Here is a 21,490-nt window from a genome sequence, read left to right as displayed (position 1 = left end):
TAAGAAACCCAATACTTACCTCTTCTTTACATGTCAGATATATGTGATATTTGTAATGATGGAGTGAATGATACAAAGAATACAACTGTATTTTTTCTGGATCTACCGTAAACTCCTGCAAGAAGAACAGTTATTTCAGGTAACTGCATGTTATGTTTCAAGACAGAGACATAACAGATGTTTTTTTCTGTAAATATTTTTTTCTTTCCCTAACAGATCAGAAATGGAATACTTCATTCACATAATTGCTTTGATATATTTTGGTACACAGTAATTTATATTGTATCACAATTATCTCTTATCTCTATTTTCCCTACAAAATTATTTTGTTAAAACTTGTTTTGAGAATGCTTTCAATCCTTCTGAATGCACTGAATGCACTTTTGTAATCTTGCAGCAAGTTTAAGAAGCTGTTATTATGAGCTACACAGTGATTTTACCACAACTGCAATGTTAAAGGCAACACATTGTTGCTTCAGCAACAGTCCAGGAGGCCGACTGTCACGCAGAAACATGGCCTGAAGTTCACTTCTTGTTCTGGTGGTGACAGAAGCAGAACGGGCTCTAGCAGGGCACTGCTGGTTGGCGTGTTACAACAGGTATGAAGCACAGCAACAGCAGAGCTCACCTCTCCCTTCCCATCCAACTACACATACCAGCTGCTGCCTGCATAAGGGAAGTAGCGTACTACTACTTCACCTTCCTGCAAACTCGAGTAGTTGCCACAGAAGTCTCCTGTATAGATATACTGGATAAGAGCATTTGGGTCTAAATACAGTAATTATGTGTAAACAAGACATGTGGTTCAAAAGAACTTAAATAGCAGAATCACTCTGAAATGTTTTATTATGTTTTGTGAAATATAATAAATGGAATAGAACAACTGTGTTTCATAAATGAGCTAAACCAATGATTTAATATATAGCTTTAAATGTTGTTTTAATTTCTTTTTATTACAGAAAATGCATTTCATTCAAATATTTTTATATTTTGATGAATCTACAGAAGAAACTAATAAATGAAACTGTTTTATACAAATATGACTATCATATTAGAAGTCAGATGGTGGCACCAATAAACCTTCTGGACACTCACCTGCACTAATTTAGTGGTTGATTTAGAAGCCCTTAACGTTTTCTTGTTGTATGCTTTACCATTCATTTTGATCTTAGACACTGACGTCCCTCCACTTTTTGTCTTTGAATCCCGAGTGATGACTGTCAGTTCAGGAAAGTTTTCCAAAGCATTCTTTAAAGAGAGCATATAATGGAAGAGGATTATGAAAAATTCAACAACAGTTGTTAGACTGCTGATAACTTTTCAAAGAAAAATAGGTAATTTGAGTACACTCTATTATAAAACAATTTATTCTTCCCAAAGATCCAATAAAAAAAAACCTATCAGATCAAGCAACCATACACAGTTTGAAAAAACATGTCCACCTGGTTGTTTGCTACTGTAATTTTTCAAGACAAGATCCTCTTGTTGTGTCTCAGGTATTATGCGTTTCTTTTACTAAAGTAAAAAGATGGCTCCAGTAGGCTATTTTTATCTTTCAAAATTGATTTCCATCCCATTTCTACACAAGAATCTCTAAGGCCAAGTTAGTCAGAGATAATTAATAACTACACAGGTAGAGGAAGTCTGCCAGTTGCAGGAGAAATATCATGCCTATCCATCTTCATGGATTTTGTCCCAGCTTTTGTAAAACACAGATACACTGTATCTCATCACATCTGTAAGGTTAGAAAAGCTTATGCACGGTGAATTAGATGACCAGTTCAAAAAAGCACAAGCTTCTAAGACATTAACTCATTGGTGAAGTACATTTCTACAAGCTTCAGTACCGCATTACTTCCATGAGCAAATTTGAGTACAACTTCGTTGTACTGTGTTCGCAGCCACTTTGAAATAGTCATGTTATGCTGTATAATCTGGTCACTGAGAAAATATATCTAGTTAAATTAACATATAGATTTCTTTGTATACAAAGAAATATTTTTACTGGACATATTAGTCCAGTATATATCACAGAATCATAGAATCGTTCAGGTTGGAAAAGACCTCTAAGATATCTAATCTAACCTAGTACTGCCAAGTCCACCACTAAACCATGCCACTGATTTCCACACCGAGACATTTCTTCAAGACCTCCAGGGATCGTGACTCAACCACATCCCTGGGCAGCCTGTTCCAACGCCACACAACCCTTTCAGTAAAGAAATTTCTCCTGATCTCCAGGCTAAACCTCCCCTGGTGCAACTTGAGGCCGTTTCCCCTTGTCTTCACACGTGGTGCTTGGGAGAAGAGCCCGATCCCCACCTCGCTACAGCCTCCTTTAAGACAATTGTAAGGTACAATAATATAGGTAGACATGTATGTCCAATACAAAACATGCATATAAGAATATATTAATAATATAGGCTAAGGTGCTAAATTTCAACTACTGAGATAAAATATGAAGTTGACTATTGTATTTAAAAAAAACAAACAGTACTAATATTCAGTAACTTCCCCTATCTATAATCTCTTAGCACTTTATATACATCAGCCGTTTTTCTCTTCACCAAAAAAAGCTCTCAACAGAAAGCTATAAAACATATTGTACAAAATAACAGTTGCATACTAGTAGCAGTAATCTCAACTAGCTAACCTGTCTGTGTACAATATTCATAGCAAATAACTTTAAATTGGAATCACTTCTATAGGTTTAAACTAGTTTTTCTATCCACTGGAATAGCCTTCCTGAAGGCAGACTCCGAGTATCAGGGAGCTTTGGCCATTTCTGCCTTCCTCTGGAGAATTCCTATTAACCAGAAGAGTCCACATGGCTAAAGCACTGACCTGAAACAGTCAAATTTGAATTGGAATGAAGAATCAAATACTAGTGATTTCTGCATCTCTGAAAGCAGAAGACAGAAAATGGTAACAATTATTTCCAAATAAATGCACACAGTTCAGCTAAGATGCTTAATTTACTGAGCTTCCAATAAAGCAAAAATATTGTTTTTTCATTATGTTTACAATGAACACACCCAAAGGATGTGACAAACTGTTAGAACTACAAAGAATGCTACAGGCAAAACTACCAAACACTAACTGCTAACTTCAGTGTCCAATTTTATTAGTAATACAGTGCTAAAATATCCTGTATTAACTCTATCTAGTGGGGAAAAAAAATCATTTCATCCATGCTTATTAATGCAGAATATTAAAAATATTTCAAACTGTATGATACTCACACTAATGGTAATTTTCACTTATTACTGCAATGCCTTATTCAGCTGGAACAGCAGCAAGCTTTATTAATTATTACATTAATGTGAATCTTAAAGAGTATCAAAAGTTTTCTAACCAACACAAACAGACGTGATGACAAATAAGTGTTTCATTTTTATCCGTAACATTAATCCAAGTACAAGCTGGGACCCTCATACCAGAAGACAAAAACAAAAGGCTTTTTATCTTGTAGTTTACATCACAAGCAGACCCCTTCCTTACACCCAGAATTCCATTAACTTGCCTGCAGCTTATAACGTGAAATACAGGCCAAAGCTAACTTGAGAGATATGATTCATAATCTGCCCCTGAGCAATCACACAAAGCTATTTTATTAGTTATGAACACCAACTGAATAAGAAGCTGTAATTACATGCTAGTATTACAGAAGATACTAGTATTTTTCCCTACGTCCTGCCTCTCTGAGACTGTGTTATATTTTAAAAAATACACAGCCCTCCTTATGCCTTCCTACTTTAAGGAGGCTGACACACGAAATTCTATTCAAACAGGAACAAACTGTACAGCTGTTGGGAAAACAACATAACTAATGATAAAAAAGGTGAAGAATTAACGCAAATTTAAACTGTTTCACTGGTCGATGATGTTCTCTTCCCTGAAACGAAGTCACTTACTGTCCCACAAGACTTATCAGGAATGGTTTGTAGAAAAAGATCTTTCGGAGATTTCATGATGAAAATGCAGAACTGACTTACGTGCTGTTATCTTTTTTCTCACCTAGCTCTCTGCACACAGCAGTAGAGAGAGAATTAATTCTCCAAGAAATGTTTCTGTACTGTAGAAATAAAGGAAATGAGAAGGACAGGCAAAAGAACAAGCTTAGTCTGGTGGTGTGTATGGACAGGTCTGCTCTAGTGCTGTTGGTCTCAAAACCACTGCAGGAAGAAATAATCAGTCCAACTATAGACATTGACAACTACGTCTCAGACATGAGTGGAAAAAAAAGAGTCTTAATTTACTTGACTGCGCTTTCAAAATCTGCATTCTTGCCTCTGTGTGTGGGAACCACAGGAACCACAGTGATTGTTCTCCCCTTTACTTTCTCTCTACTGAGATTGTACAGTTACTCTCTTCCCTGTCTCCAGATCTGTTGTTTATTTATTACTGTGTCTAAGTTACTGTAATACAGGCTTGTTATTCAAACTTCTCCCAAACCTCCATGCTGAATGTACATGAAACAGTGCATGAACAAGTTGCTCTCTACTCTTTCTGTCTTGGTTTTAAGCTACTCTGTTAAGGTACCTCCTTCAAAGAGGTCCAGAGACTTGCTTGACAGCGCAGCTACTTAATGTAAAAGTTTAAGATTTTTAGGCAATACAATCACTTAGTCAAAAGCTCTAGAAGGACAACAAACATTTTATTTTAACAAACTTGAGAAATTTAAAAGGAGAAGTGTTTGAAAACAAACCAGGAAGCATGGTGAGAAAAACCAGAATTTCAGCTTCGCAGTATGAACTTCTTGATCACAAATGCTCTCCAAATGCCACACACAAGCACTGAACGTAGAGCATCTTTCAAATTCATATTCACTTCTGTTACATATTTGCCTGTTTTTTTAGTTACACCTGCACGGTACGCATTCAGTGACTGTCTTATAACATTACTTTAAAGACCCTAGAATTTAAAAAAGAATACCTTGAAAGTATGATCCAAGCGTAGTTTGGAAAGCAGCCTTTTCCTATTGTCATTCAGCATGCCATCAATTTTTCTCATATGAGGCAAAAGTAGCTCATCTAAAAGATAATTGAAAAAAGTAACAGTTGATTATTAAGAGAAACATGGTAATATGAGCTCAAACTCATTTTAAAAGTTAGAGAAAACAGTTTGTTTTTTTTTGATCAGCCCAATAAACTGGTCTAGATATTATGCAGCTTAATTGCTGACTGCGGTCCAGCTCCTTCTCTGACTTTTCTTTATTGAAAGGGAAAAATAAGACAGAGCAATAAAAAGAATAAATCTCAAAGATAACTTTAAACCATTTCCTAAATAATCTACTGTGCAATACAACTGGAAGGTTTATGAAGATGAAATATACGTGTATTTGACATACATTATTCCCTCTTACAAGAAATGACCCTGCTGGCATTTATAACAGAGGTATTTGGGCAAAGTGCTTGCTGATAGAAGTTACCTGATAAACAACTTTAAGATGAAAAATATACACCTGGACATAGGTATGTGGCCATGGATGAAAATTTACAGCTCAGTGTGGAGTCTTATTTATAGTCAATTTCTTTGCTTTTAGTGGGACTACTGACAGAAATCACAGGATATAAATCCGTGAGGTAAGTGTACACTGATGCACAACCTGAGCAAACCAGGAAAGAGGAACCTATATATATATATTTTTTTTTTTCTTCCAGGTAAGCTGAATATAATGCAAATGAAAACAACAGCTTCCAACTGAATAGGTGAAATGATCAGTCTTACAAGGACATTTAACTTCAAACATGAGTATTTTGTTAAATTCTGAGAAACAGAATAGTTTTTTCTATTTGTCTTCTGGAGTCCACTACAGTAGATAAATCCATCAGACATTTTCTTCTTAAAGGAAAAATGGAATAAATATATCCGTGATCAGAATTTCAAGGTTTCAGAGTTTGAAAAAACGACTTTTTATAGTATTAAGAATCATAACTACTTATTTATGAGGGTATTTCTTTATAAGAAAGCAAGCACATACCTGAAACACCATAGCTTCAAATAAATGTTTTGTAAGATCTTGAGACAATAACAAAGAGCTCAGTTCTGACAAGTGTAACGCAGCAGAGCAGACAAAAAAGTATTTCTAAATTGCTTTGCTTCCTCACCGAGACAGCACAGATAGATACATTTATATAAGCATGCATATCTAACCTAACCTGAATTGAAACTGTATTAAACAGTAAATACCCTGCATAAATATGGCATGAAACCAAAATTGAAATAAAAAACACTGCAGTACCAAAGCCACCCTGAATCTCTGAAAAAGTGTTAGAAAATCCAAACTGCAAACAAATTGCAGTCATTTACACGAAATTATCTTCATGTTTTTAAACATTTTTTTTTTTTAATTTGGTTTGCTTTTTAAAAACATTTGCCTTACTGATTAATAACCTTGAATTTTGATAAAAACATACAAATTTTAAACATACTGTACCATTGCTTTTTTCCAAGGCTTGCATTGTGTCTGGATCCAAAGCAATGCTAACAAGCAACTCCATATAGCTCTTAAAGGTCTCTTTCATAGCCCTTGTGTTCAAAAAGCGAGTAACAAAGGGAGCTGGAGGTACAAGCTCTGAAAAATTAATTGGAATACTGTGACTTATTTTTCTTAAGGATTCAGCAAATATCTGTGTTTTACAAAACTGAAGGCTTTCTCTCTCAAAACTTAAGTGACCCCTACTGGCATCCCAAGAGATTAAAACCCAATGCAGTCAGAAATAACAGCCAAACTATGCACACGTTAAAACAGTTATGACCAACAATGTACAAATGGTACATTTTGCTAGAATCTGTATAACTACTGGCGACTATCAGCATGCAGATGATCATATTTTAGGGTATTTAGACACTTATTTTTATATTATTGCAGATGAAAGCCTAGAGAAAAGGGATAATGAATAACTTCAGTCAAGCCAAGTGTGCTAAGCAGAGGTTTCATGTGAATGCAAGTGTACCCTAAGGCTGCAAAACTAAGTCACCCAACACCAACAATTAAAGAGCACTAATGTCATTTAGAAGCCTGTGTACTACTGACACTCCCTCCTCTCCCCGAGATTTCTGCATTTCTACAGGTAGACTTCAGCTTTTAAATATGGCTAAGTCTGCTTGAAGCACGTTATTTTAAGCATGCAGCCTTCAGCAGAGGCACTGTTCCAATGCATCGGCCATAACTCATCAATATTTCAAAGTCACAGAGCATGCTTTGGAAATAAGAGTAATACAGTGCATGGTTACTACACAGCGCAGCTTCGAACATACAGAAAATAAACAAAACAAAAATGCAAAAAGCACTGTATGCCTGCGACCACAGGTAACCTCTATAAACAGAGCACACTTCAAATAAACTTTCTGTTCTAGAGTAGTACTGCAAGCTCCATGCCTCAAAGTTCTAAGACACTGTGAATGTCTTAAACACAAGTGTGCTCAGCTGGCTACATCTGAACAGCTGGCATTCAGAAAAGCAAGCAATGAAGCAGCCAGAAGTCAACTCCTTTTCCCTTCAGGGGTTTTCAAAAAACAACAGTAACATCTGAATTCTGCCTACATGTGCCTCCAGACAGGCATCGCAGGCATGTTACTTTAAACATAACGTCAGGTTGCAATGGAAAATTAATGAAGAATATGATTCTTGAGATGTAATCTAAAGTCAAATCAGCTTCTTCTGAAACTGAACCAGTCTTAGAAAGCAAGCAGTAAGAACATATTTAATTGATAAACTACAGTTGAGGTAACTTCTGCTGCACACATTAATTCATACATAAAAGCAGTATCCTCACTCACCATCCTCATCGCTCTGTGCTTCTGGTGAAGAATCAGACTGGGAAGATGAAAACTCCTCTTTCCACTTTTTCCTTTTCTTTGGTGGTGGTTCAGCCTTTACCTTTGGCTGTTTAGCTTTGGGTTTCACAGAAGAGACTTTTGTTGCTGTTGGTTTTGGTGTTGGTGGATCAGGGGTTTTGTTGTTGCTACCACTAGGCTTGCAATGAATAGTCCTGCAATATTATGGACAAGATCTTTATCAAAAGAATTACCATACAAATTCTGATTTTAATAGAAGAGTGGTAGGCTTATTTAACCAGAAGATACTCCCTGTGGATTACATATACTTGTTTCACTGTCACAGGAATGGACAGGCACAGGGAGTACAAATTGCCCAATGTTAGTAGTATCTATGAGCTACAGAAGACTGGAGCTAATATTAAAATTGACCATTTAATGAAAAAAAAAAAAAAATCAGATTTCATAGACTTGAAAAAATAATAGTACTTAATGAGCTTTGCTGACAAAGCGAATTTGGGATACTGTATCAACACAAAGATAAGCAAGTATACCACCCAGGCAGAAACATAGGATCTTGAAGACTGCAGTAGAAAGACAGACTACTCTTCTCCTTTCTCTACCCAGCACTCAAACCAGGAAAACAAATGGGAAATTTAATATCATAAATACAAAGTTACATATATTTTAGAACCAACATGAATTTCTCACAACCTGAGAGCTCATCTCCTGGAAACAACAGAAGAAAACTGTGATGTAGCCAGGTGCCAGGGAAGTATCGATGCAATGCAGTTTTGAGAACATGGGAGAAATACGTTTCTGGGAAGTGTTAAGCAAGATTCTTCATTCAAATGGGAAAGCAGTGAAGTGTACTACAGAAACAACGTTAGTATCTTCTGGGCTATTTGTGAGTAATTCTAGTCAAATCTCAGAAATGCAGATTCCAAACCGAAATGGGTGGAGGCAATAGATACTAGAATCATTAGAGGAATGGAAAAAGCCTGCCTTAGAGAAAAATTTGAAGAGCTTGATTAATCCAGCTTAGTGAAACCAGAACCAAGATGGAATGTGCCTGCTCTCCAGAAATATCATACAGTAAGACACACAGTAAGAACACCAGGGAAAGAGAGAAATAAAAGCCAAAAAAACATCATTGAAAAAAGAACATACGGATAGCTAATCTTGATCATGTTTTGGCTAAAAGACAGGATTGTTTCAGAGCACTAGAGGAACAGGTCCTAGAACAGACTTCTGTAGCCCAAAACAAAAAAAACGAATCGTCAAAACTCCAGGTAATTTTAAGATCATGATCATTTTACAAAATTGGTTATCTGGTAAAAGTGCCTTCTCTAAGAGTACAGAACTGGAGCTCAAGACCCAGTCATTTCCTGAATGAAGAGTACTGTACTTTTTTTTCTGTATTGTTCACTAACATCTGGCAAATGAAAATACCTGCATTACATTATAATTATTGAAAAGCCATATAAAGAGAAAAGCTTCAGATAGCATCTGAAGATGTGGGAAGATATAATGAGCTCAGCATTAAAGCATGAAAAGGTTTGTGTAATGCAGATTCTGTAATCCTTTGCAAATGCAGTCAAATGCCAAAACAAAATGCAATAGCAAAGCTTTAGCAAGTGAGTGACAGTGAAAACACTCTCAGAAGGAAGGTGGCAGAGGAAATCCCAGAGATAGCCAAAGGACTCTGAGGGAGACGTGGTCATTCCATTTTGCAGGACCAGCACTGTATTTACTAGAATCATCAAAACCGTAACTGTTTGCTTTACGTTCTTTACCTGGCTTTCCAAAAAGGCATTTTTGTTTGGTGGTTTAAAAGCAATACTACCAGAATATTGATTTCAGGGCATGGATATGGAATTATGAGGGATGATTTACTGAGATAAGGCTTTTGGAGTGGGCTGACAGGTAGGGAAGGTACAGTAAGAAAATTAAATATATCCTCACTGTGCAAGAGCATAAATGTCAAGGGAAAGCATCATTGTAACAACGAATTTCAACAATGAACTTCTGTTTTTAAATTATGTTTCCAGGCTTGAGAACGAAACCTAACCTGCAAAAAGCATGGAATGGGAGAAAACAACATCAAAAAAAATCTTTATGCCTGTAGGCTTCTATCCACATACTGAATAACAGGGCAAAAGAGCACAAAAAGTCACAGCATGTGGAGCCCTAGGATCTCTGAAATGAATGATTATTGCAGTTCACCAATTCCAGGTAAAGAATTGTCTTGATCTGATAGTAATTTATATCTCATTTCTTGTAACAAAACACAGTTTTGCATTTCCAACTGAAAGATGAATTAATGTAGCACTGAGTTCTAAGTCTTGTTTATTAAAATAGGTATGTTCTTAATACAAAAACAGTATGACAAAATGAAAAACAAACTGAAATACAATACCTTGCTGACTGTACAGGCTTGCTTCGTGGTTTTTTTGAACAGACTCTGACATATTCCTTCTTGTTTGCATTTTCAATGAACTTCACATAGACTCGTTTGTATTTTGTTTTTGCGTCCCCAAAATACCCAAGATACTAGAAAAAAATTATGATTTAATACACGAGGTGCTTCTGTTAAGTAGAATTATTCAGTTTAACAATTTAAATAGTAAAGAAAAATGTTTCAAAGTCTGTTAATATACAAAGATGACCTATTCTATAGCAGTTATAACCTAAGAGGGATTCCCCAACAGATTTCCAAATAATACTTAAAACAAGAAAATAAGTCAAGAAGTACTTTGGGCATTAATTTTCTCCCTTTATTTAAACACACCACACCTCCACGTGTTACTGCAAAAAAGATTACCTCTGACAAATGGCTGCCTCTTGAAATGCTATCCTATAGTATCCTTCCCACAGTGGAAAGCAGTTGATTCACAAGCCTGCTCCCACTTAACTTTATTCCAGTTGAAAAAACTTGTTCCTTTACCCAGACTGAGTGATACGAAAGAACCCATGCTGGAAAGCCAAGAGTCTACTCTTAATATATTTCGAAAGAACTTTAGAGTAGGAGGAAATCAAACTTTTTTTTTTATTGCAAGAATGTTATGCCAGTATCACATTTTAATTTCTTTCTCAGCCTTCCATTAAGTAAATTAGTTGCCATGAAGCCTCATGAGGAATTTTTTGACTCACACTGTTAGTAGCAGCAAACTCTCTCTGTCCATCTCGCACTTCAGGAACAAACTTTTGCAATAAGGCTTTCTGTACTTTCCAAATAGCTGGAGGCTCCTTTCCAGTTTGCAAAGCAACCTGTAAGAACAGAAGATCATTTGCCTATAATGGTGCTTGTTTTTCTCCCAGATGTGTGTTTGTGCATTCTACTTTTTTAACAAGTTACCCAGGAATAAAATAGAAACAGGTCATTCAAATTCCAAGTTCTTAGTTAATGGATGTAATTTACATTAAGATAGCATTACATGAACTACAATAAGCGTTAAGAGCCACAAATATTACCTTCAGAGGAATGAAGCTGTGCCAACAAGCTTCACCTATGCTGCAATGTCAGAACTACAGCACCACGCAACCAAGCCACAAAATGGTATTTCTCAAAGTGACACTTTCCCTAAATATATATTTTTTAATCGTTTTACTTATTTTTTGGGGTAACACAAATGTAAGAATCACAACAAGCAGCAGAAAAAGCTTGTAGGTTCCTTGAGATTCTGTGGCAGAAGTCCACACTACCTGTGAAATAACAGCATGATGCTTACAGTAAGGTGAAAAAGGAGAGTTCCACTCAAATTAGTGTACCAGAGTTTATACTTTTTGTTCAACTTTAACTGTAAAAAAAAGTTTGGATTTTTTTTTTATTCAAATAGTTTAAGAAATAAATTATGTTAAAAACAGATTTGTAATTATTACCTCGAATAAGAGTTCTCTATAAATCCTACACGCAAACTACTAACTTAAAAACTTTCTTTTTCTAAAACATAATCGAGTACAGATGCTTTCTCCAAGGAGTGTTTAAATAACTGAAGAAATATATACTACAAAGATTAAAATTCAAAATCTCATAACAGTATTTGCATAGTTTTATAAATGACAAGGGAATGTTTTATTTTAGAGCTGGTAACACTCATGTGATAAAGCTACATGAATTAATTTAAAGCTTAAGCTCAAGAGGATGAACACAGACAAATAATGAAGAGCATCAGAAATTGAAAATAAAAGTACTACTAGATATGATAGGAGCAAAAGAATAGGCACACAAGCACAAGAATTTGAGATAGAGATCCCAAGAAATAGAAGTCAAGGATAACACAGAACCTTTCCATAAACTCAAAAGAGCTGTACTGGTTCCATATGGAAGCCATTTCTGATTAGAACAGCAAATAACCTCCTCCAAAAAAAAAAAAAAAAAAGAAAAAAAAGACAATTCCAAGACCATCTGCAAAAATCCAAGAGCCATTTCTTCAATAGCATACTCCTGAGACCCTACTACTATCTTCAAATAATAAATAAATGGAACTCCAAGTTCTAACAGAAGTTACCAGGACAGAGATTTACATTATTATATATACACCTTATAAAACGGATCAAGTACATTCAAAACATATTCATAACCCACATCAGAAAGACACTTTTGAAGTAGTTTGGCAGCAAATAGAGCAGAAAACCAATCCGTAGCCTTTCCACCTTCAGCAGTTTTTTGAGGATAAGTCATGGAGCTCTTTTGGTGTGTTTTTGTTTGATTTTTGTTTTACGCTCAACTTAAGCATTGAGATTACCTTTAGTGTCTCTATATCTTCAATCTTCACTACAAATTCATCACGTTCTCTGTACATGCCCTCTCCTCCACTGTCCGTATTCTCCTCATCAGTACTTCCTTCTATTGCAACAGTTGACTGTATTTTTGCTAATTGGTCTGAAGTCCCAGCATCCTGTTGAGCTACTTTTAAGGGGTCGGCTGAACTCATTTTCTCCTGCATACTGACTACAGGAGCTGTCGTCTGCGGTGATTCCTGCTTTATAACAGCAGTAGTGGCAGCAGCATTAACAACCGCCACTTTTTCAGCTTCTGAAGCAAAAAAAAAAAAAAAATTTTAGTTAGATTTAGTTATCAAGGATTAGCAACATAAGATGAGAACTATTTTTTTTCTTTTACAATCCCTATAAAAAGCAAATTTTCTGAAATCACTTGTTTTAAGAGTTAAATGGGAGCTTTACCTTGGTCACAACATTAACAAAATCAAAATACTGTACATGTCTGTTTGTATTTAACTTGAGCCCGTTACCATCTAGAAACGACAACAATGAACGCCCCAGAAAACAATTTTATAGTTAACAGACACGTTCAACAGGAATACTGCCGTGCATTGTGTGACCATGCAAATACAATAATAAAAAACTTATAACACTGAATCTTGTTTCCAGTCTGCTGACAGGTAAAGACTTCATAAATTGAATTAAAGAAAGAGAAAGATGCATGAAACATGAGAACATTTGCTCTATGACTTTTGGACATTTGTCATTTATATCTGGTAGTAAAGCAACTGGAAGTTTCAGATTGGGATTAAAATATCCTAATAATTTTTACAATTAACAGTGGTGAGCAATGAGAACTAAGATGAAACAAATAAGGGAATTCTTCTGTATGCACCAGAGCCAAAGGAAACTCCAAGCTTTCAAAATAATTATTCTTTCCCCCTGGAAAAAAATAGAATCCTTTTAGGTATTACTTTATACTCTTTCATACAGTTTATATACATTATATTTATTTTTATACATTTTAACATTGTTTTTACATTGACTTGCTATTCTAAAAATCAAATTAAATAAGCTATTAATAATTACCCTATATTGCTTAGAAAACTGGCTTCAAATTTAAGATAGCCATTTTGAAGTGTAACAACTATTGTTAGCTGATGATTTAATTGTTGAAAAACAGAAAAAAGATGCAACCTTTTGATAAAAATAATCCAAAAAATAAATATCAAATTAATGTGTCAATACAAAAATTACATACCCCACGTGAAGATTCATTAAAGCAACTCAAGCAAAATTGTTAAGCAATTAAAGACTTTTTTCTGGATATATAACATCACATTATTATACATATGCTATTTTTATTTGTTCACTAAAGACTATAACAGCCTTAATTAGATATAGTCCTATTAGTTCCCCAAGTAATATTTACATGTTCTTCAGAACAGTAGATAAATGTACATACACTACTTAATACTAACCACAAGTAACTTAATACTAACCACAAGTAATCCATACTTATGTGCAAAAACAGACAGGAGAGGGAATTACCAGAAAATCTGCAAAAACACTAGCATGTAGGAAAGAAGCCATTATTAAGCATGTTGTATTTTGTACAGTCTTGTATATAACAAAACAAAGGCGAGTTAATGAAGCTGCTGGTGGAAGTATTACATCCTTACGAACAATAAAGAAGACACAATAACACTGTAGAAGAAATAATTACAAAAAATAACGTCCATGCAACAACAGCAACAACTTTGAAATATTTCCTTAGGAAGCTGTACACAGAACATGATTTATTAAAGTTAACATATTCAGAAAGAGAGGCTCAAACCATAGCACTGTCCACATTTTGGCTTTCTAGGGGGAAAAAATGTTGCTTTCTTGTTTAAAACTTATTACATTGAAAGGTTTTCTCTCTTGGATGTATTAGTACAGTTGTGTGATCAACTAGGTAGTGACTGATGTCACTGAAAACATCTCTCTAGGCAAAAATATGCTGCATGCCAAATACTTCAAAAAACAAAGCAACATCAGCTAAAAGCTATGAACACTGAAAACGGATTACATCTGTGCTGTATGACACAAGTGAAACTGAAAAGCCAAATACACCAAAAACCAGCGAGCACTGTCATCAGTGGTTGCTGCCCGTCCTCCTGCCCAGAACAACCCTTTCCAGCTTTTGTTCTTTCGTTAGCAATATCTCAACACGAGGGCACAAGGCTCCTCACAAATACTGCTGAAATCAAAGCCAAGTGGTTCCCATCTTGGACATGGCTAGCTAAACTAGCGCTTAGTTTACAAGCATAACAATTGCTTTCACAATTGCTTTTACAAACATATTCTGGGCAGCTCCAGCATCACAGAAAGCACACACTTATCTCCACCCAGGAGGAACTTAGCATTTGCTGATGGCAATTGTTAACATGTTCTCTTGCTAGAATTCTTTGAAAATTGATTTAAAACCACTGGCCATGGTGGTTTGTTGAGGTTTAGGGATGACAACCATACTTCACATTCTAAACCAGAGAAGAGAACAGACACATCGTTCCAAGCCCGAGCTAAAGTCATTTTTCAGCATTAGAAGAGTCCTGCCCAAACAGCATGAAAAAGTTTACGTACACATTTTCCAACTGTAGACAGCACTAGTTTAGTTCATACTCAGCACAACTTTTGAACAGAACTCTTAATTATGGCTGGATTAAAAACAAAGCAAATCAAGACCTTCACCTGAATTAACGAAAGCTAAAATATTTCCGTTTCCCCCCCCATCAGCTACACAACTCTCCAGTGTATGCGCTCACACGAACTGTTTTACCTGATTTGTTCTTTCTGTCAGAAGTATCATCAAGGGCTGACAACGCAGTGGAGATGCTCTTCTGAAGATCGTGGTTCCCCCCCACTGAATCATCTTCATCAGAAGAAAACGAAGGCAATGTTTCCAAATTCTTCTTGAGTTCCTCATCCACTTTTTTGGTTGGACTTTCTGCACTGACCTCGGCAGCTACAGGTGCTGCTGCTGGCTGAGGCTTTGTGGAGGGCTGTAGGCAAGGGCCGCGAACTATTTGGGTAACTGGTCGCCTAGTCCTGTTTGGCATTCGTACAGCTGGAGCTGAAAACTGTTGCCTAGGCCCAGACTTCAGAAAGTCTAAAAAAGATGCGATAAATCCTGTTTTGACTTCAGGTTGCTTTTCTTCAACTTCTTTAATTTTTTGCCTCATTCTTTCCTGATGTTGGTAAGTATCGTAACAACTTTCAGAAACAGGAGAAGAGTACATCAAACACGAGTCATTTCCTCTCGAATTTTGACGTTTACACTGTCCGCTCCTTTTGTTCTGTTTCTGAATTGCACTGTCATCTTCTGCAGCATTTTTGTTTTGGCTTTTTCCTTTGCTTTTCTTCTTCTGAAGGTTCCCGAGAGTTAAGTCTTGGCATTCTTCTTCAGTTCTACTAATGGGTCCATCTCCACTTGGGGCCACAGGCAGTGGCTGCAACGAATTAACCTTTGACTGGTTACCTGCTACTGTACCATCATCACCACCACCTACATTAAAATCATTCTCTGAAGCAGCACTTTCTTCACTTAGACTCTTACCACTAGAAACAAAATCTGCCTCTCTTGCATTTAGTGTACCATCAGCAGGAACATCGTTATCTTCTTCAGACTCGTGGCTAATGCTAGACTGTTTCTTCACCGGAACAGCACCTTGTTCTTGATCCTCTTGACCAGGACCAAGAGCAGGAGAGGTCATTCTTATTGGTACGTTTTGATCAGAAGTTTCAATGTGTTGTTGATCGAGGTTCACAGGTTTTGCCTTTATTGCTGACACCGGTGTAAGATTTATAGTGATTTGGCCTCCATTCAGAGAAATATTATTTATGCTTGCTGGCTTTCCAACTGGAGAGGCACTGAAAGCAGAAGACACGTGTCTTACGTCCATTGATCGGAACTGCGTTTTAGACTCCTCACTGTTTTCAACAGACTGGATTTCTTCTTCATTAGATGCTGATTTGGCAAAGTCAGATGGTGTCACTCCACAGGCTGCCGCGGTTGCTGCTAAGATATCATCTACATTGGATAATATATTCCTCTCGTCACTGAGAAGCATGGATTCTGGGAAACATATCGAACTAAGAGAAACAAACTGATTTTTTGAATCGTGTTGATTTGTCTGAGTAAAATGATCTTTTGTCGTCAAATGTTGCTGTAGTGGTTTTGAGGGCTCAGAAATGTCCATTTTCATTACTTCTGAGTTCTGAGTGTGAAGCTGCTGCTGAGAATGACCTCCATTACTTTGAATAATATGGCCATCCATCTGAAGGAACGGATGCGTCACCTGCTGAGGACTCTGTATTCTTTGCACTTGTGGTGATGCCTTTGCTTGTCCTAAACCTGACTGCAGTATTGACTGATGAAGAATCTGCAAGTCACAGGTCGACTCCAGAAGTACCTGTGCACTGGGCAAACACAGCTGATGACCGTGCCTTAAAGCATGAGGTTGAACCTGTGGTGGCGTGCTAATGACTTGGCCTTGCTGTTCATGACCTTTATTTTCATGTACCTTATGCATAAGAGAATGTTGCTGGTTTAGTTCTTTAGGACTCACGTTTACTTGTGTTGTTTGCATTAAGTTCGCTGTTTTTTTAATGTCATGGCTTAAGCTCGTGATATGGCCAATGTGTTGGGAAAGCTGTTCCACGGTATTAACCATTCTTTCATCTTTTTTTGCTCCTTGAAGAGCAAGTCCAACAACTTGATCTTCAAGACGAGAGTTACTTCTGATTACGCTTTGAGAGTATCTGTCATCTGCTTTTGAGACCCTATAGGATCCGTCCTGAGCATTGATTTCATCATCAGTTAGCCTTTGGGTGGAGGATTCAAGAGAAGCCTGCTGTTGCAATGCCTGCATATCCTGCATTGACAACTCTTCCTCTTGTTTTGATGAAGCATACAAGTTAGAGTCAGATTTCCTTTTTACGTACGACTTTGTTTCTGAGGAAGGCCTGTTGTTCTGCAGCGTCTGTGAATGAGCTGGGGATGCGAAAGGAGGAGACTGCACAGATGGCAAAAATTTCTGAGACTGTGGCGGGGAGGATTCCTGTGACTGAGAGTTCTGAGAAGAATGTAAAGAAATATAGCTCTGATTAGGACTTGAGCCCGGAAGAGTCTGTATCCGAGGAGACGCGGAAAAAGGAAGAGAAGGCGATGTTAACGTTAAAGACTGCCCTGAAGAATAGCTTTCTGAAGGACTAACAGCTGATAAAACTTGTGATTGAGATGAAAAGCTAACTTGGGATTGGCTAACTGGAGATAAACCCTGAGAGTGACTGGAAGAGTAGCTCTGAGATTGGCTGACCGAAGAAAGTTCCCTTGTTTGCCCAGAGTAGTTCTCATTTGGAACTGACGTCAATACTTGTTCGTTTGAGGAGTAACTTAGAGTTTGACTATCAGAAGTAATGGTTTGCGATTGCCCAGAGAAAGTCAACGTTTTGTACAAGGAGGGCAGCTTCTCGATCTTGCTAGATGAGAAATCCTGTGAGTGACTGACGGGTGACACATTCTGAGACTGGGAAGAAACGTAATTTTGGGACTGGCTGACTGACAGGAGACTTGGGAGCTGTGCTGTAGAATAGATCTGTGCTTGGCCTGTAATGACAGAACTCTGGTTCTGTGCAGTTTTGGCATAGCTTTGCGTCTGCACAGTGGGAGCTACACTTTGAGGTTTGGGGGTCTTCGTTGACCTTGGAGGCTGCTTCGTGGAACAGTTTTTCACTTTTGCTGTGGAAGCAGGTGGAAAACCAAGTGATGGAATTGCAGATGTGTAAGACTGAGCAAGTTCCACCGTGACTTGAGAAGTCTTCTGCTGTGGTCCTCCATTGCTCACCTGAGTAACATCTCCAACTGGACTGCAGGATAATGCTGAGTGCCTAGATGTATCCTGAAAATTAACTCCACTTGTACTTGTTAAATAGCTGTGTAAGGAATGCTGTGAAACAGTCAGTTGAGCCTGAACAGACTGAGTACTTGAAGGCCGCTGATGGTGTTTAATAACACTACATTCTCGCTGAAGTGCTCTGTCAATAGAAGCAGTGGAACCGGTAAAGACAGATGTGCTATACGCCTGAGAAACCTGCTGAGTTCCTCCAATGGTTGAAGGCAACAAACTAAACTGAGGTTGCAAAAGATGGGGTGCAGATTCTTGAGCAGAACGATACGTTGACGACTGAGGTGGTATACTGGTACTTAACACAGAACTGCCCAGGCGCTCAAATGTCAAAGCAGTTGGAACAGTGCCTTGTGACGTTTTAATCTGTAATAGAGGATCATGAGTAGTTAAGAGGCCATTCGATGTAGCACTGAAAGTAGTATCTTGAAGAGTAAGAGAAGGGGTAGTAGCAAAGTTTCTACTGCTGAAAGTGTTGGGATGCTGATATGCTGATAAAGCAGATGTTGGTGGAAACGTTCCAGAGGTTGGCAGTGCTCCAGTAACGAATAGTTCTGTGGCTGTTGAGGAATGCATACCTGGAAGAGAAAAAAAAAATAAACGTAAAGGGACAAAGAACATAAGGGAGCTTTACAAGTTGCAACACTGAATTTCTGTGACTTATTTTATATTAAGCTCTTCCAGCATCTATCAGTATAACCTTCTTTAGAATCAACACACTCCTCAGCAAAAGGAGGCACTCATTGTGGATGCTTTTCACGCTGAAAGTACAGTGATGCAAGAATTCAAAATTCTACACCTACAGCAAGCTGCTGAGGGAAAATAACTCACACCCTTATGATGCAAATTTTGCATTACAAAATCATACGAGACTAATTCTACTTTGAAACCAAAGGCTCTGTATTAGTTTTTATTTGAATTTAGAAAGAATTACTAGTAAGGGAAAACTGATCAAAAGCTTTAGACTCTTTAAGTATACTGTAAAAAGGCAAAATTATGAAATAAAAATTCTAATAATTAAAAGAGCAATTTCATCTCCTGCATTTACCCTCACCAATACTTGTGTAACTCACTTTTTATGAAACAGCATTTCAGAGCATACGATGAAATAGCTGAATTTAATTCTCAAAGGAAGGCTTTAACTTACAATACAAAAAAAATATATGATTTACATGTTTTCTTAAGTGAAATACCATAGTTCAAAATACCCTCAGACAGCAATTATCTACACAATACAACAACTATCCAACTCAAACATATAATCTTATTTGCACCCAGACATTGCTATCACATCCTTACTTAAACAGCATTTATTAATAGAATATACTACTGCAACTGAAATAAGTTTGTGAAACTCCTTTGCAAGCTTTGAGGCTCACTGCAGCGATCCATATTTTTCAGGGTTTTTCACCCTGAGGCTTACAGGAACTGGTAAAGTTTATGTACTATTTCTCAAGTCTATGAAAGTAAATGAAGACAAATTTATTCTCAGAGAGGCTTGAATTTCCTGTAAAGGAAAATGAAAAGGAATCAGTTTCCCCTAAAAAAGTTACAGGGATAGGCAAAGCAAAAAAGAAATAAAATCACTGGTACAAACTGTCAGTAAATAAGGCTTGTTTTGAGACATATCTCAGTAATATGTTCAATTTTCACTTTAAAATACATAAAGTCCTTCTGCAACTTAATCACAAAATGACTTTGGAAGTGTCAGATGAAACTGCCAAAGAAAGTCTTTGTTTCTCCCTTTTAGTTCAAGACATATACTGATATGAAGAGATATGATACTGAAGGAATGCCACGGTATTTTTCACAAGTCAACAATAAGGCCTTTCTGAGTAAGAAAGCATAAGCAGTGTTTTAATTCCTCTTTTCCTATTCTAAAAAAACTGCAACATCATGTACAATTGGGTTCCTTTTTACTGATAGCTAACACTAACACAAAGGTAGGGGCATTCAGAGGGAAAAGAAGGGGAACAATTTATGCCTATTTTAGCTGTGGATGTTCAGTTCTCATCTAAGCCCTTCCTACTACACAGTTAACTTCTCAACACCAGACAAGTCACACTAGTATGGCAGAACTGCTGGGTTTTACGTTTGTGTTTTATAGAGCAACAGACAACAGCATGGGGAAGGTGTACGTGCAACAGCCTCCCCTGCTTCCCTATGGAATCAGAATATGGATAACACATCACACATATCCAAGGAAGACTTGGTAGGACAACACAACCATGTTGTTCCTCCTCCCTATCCCCAACCCCCAGAGAAAAAAAAAAAAAAAAAAAGCCATTGCAGGGTTTGGAGAAAAACCTAAAGTCTATAATCCATCTCAAGAATGACACCTTGAAGACCAAAGAGTACTTGTTTTCCCTCATCAAAAAAGTCCATAGAAGAGAAAGTTTTCAAAAGATACTTGAGAGGACTATAGAATACAAAATCAAAAAAAAAAAAAACCAAAAAACAGTAAAAGCATGAAAGGACAATAGAGAGCTCATAGAACTGATGATATTGAAAATGGGCTTACTGATGAGTTCTTAGTAATGAGTACTGAGAAGTCTCAATCACTGGTATCAACATCAAACCCGCCCCACAGCATGCCTCCCCATTCTTCACAATTCACTGCGATAGGCAGGCTGCAATGAGGAAAATGCTAGGATGAAGAGAAAAAAAGGTTTCTTCCCAGCTGACAATCTGATGTGAGGATGGCTCATCACAATTCTTAAACACCCCTGGTTATTAAGGTTTTTGACAGCCTAGTAGCATCTTCACCTGTGTTCCCACGTATCTGCTCTTATCCAGGGTGAACAAAAAGCCACATGCTGTCTGCTCAACTTTTTGTGCAGTTTTTTCTTCAAGGAACACAGCTGCACATCACACTTAACACACCAAGTGCAAGTCATCAATAAAAGGACTGTCCAGTACTTCCCTCTTCCTGCCGTACACCTCCTCCCCTACATCAGAACTAGCCCTCATACAGCTGCACAGAGAGGCAGATCAGCTTGCTGATACAGTGGAAAAATAACCCACTAAAGGAAAAA

General features: G+C 37.2%; 1 protein-coding gene across 4 annotated transcripts in view; it reads right to left on the bottom strand.

The window, feature by feature from the left end:
• The window catches only part of QSER1 (glutamine and serine rich 1), a 43,817-nt gene that overhangs the window by 4,744 nt on the left and 17,583 nt on the right, over window positions 1–21,490 (bottom strand). For 3 of the 4 annotated variants that reach the window (XM_068685073.1, XM_068685076.1, XM_068685075.1), the window contains 9 exons: window positions 15,329–19,033; window positions 12,531–12,820; window positions 10,936–11,052; window positions 10,202–10,335; window positions 7,786–7,997; window positions 6,440–6,577; window positions 4,936–5,033; window positions 1,096–1,248; window positions 20–115 (listed from right to left, as the gene is read on the bottom strand). In XM_068685073.1, the coding sequence (XP_068541174.1) occupies window positions 20–115; window positions 1,096–1,248; window positions 4,936–5,033; window positions 6,440–6,577; window positions 7,786–7,997; window positions 10,202–10,335; window positions 10,936–11,052; window positions 12,531–12,820; window positions 15,329–19,033 (4,943 nt within the window). The remainder of the gene's footprint in view (window positions 1–19; window positions 116–1,095; window positions 1,249–4,935; window positions 5,034–6,439; window positions 6,578–7,785; window positions 7,998–10,201; window positions 10,336–10,935; window positions 11,053–12,530; window positions 12,821–15,328; window positions 19,034–21,490) is intronic. The other variant, XM_068685074.1, reaches the window with a different exon arrangement.

This window comes from Anas acuta, chromosome 5 (assembly GCF_963932015.1).
Source record: "Anas acuta chromosome 5, bAnaAcu1.1, whole genome shotgun sequence".
Classification (NCBI taxonomy): domain Eukaryota; kingdom Metazoa; phylum Chordata; class Aves; order Anseriformes; family Anatidae; genus Anas; species Anas acuta.
The sequence above is the reverse complement of the archived record's forward strand: the minus strand, read 5'-3'. Positions and strand labels throughout refer to the sequence as shown.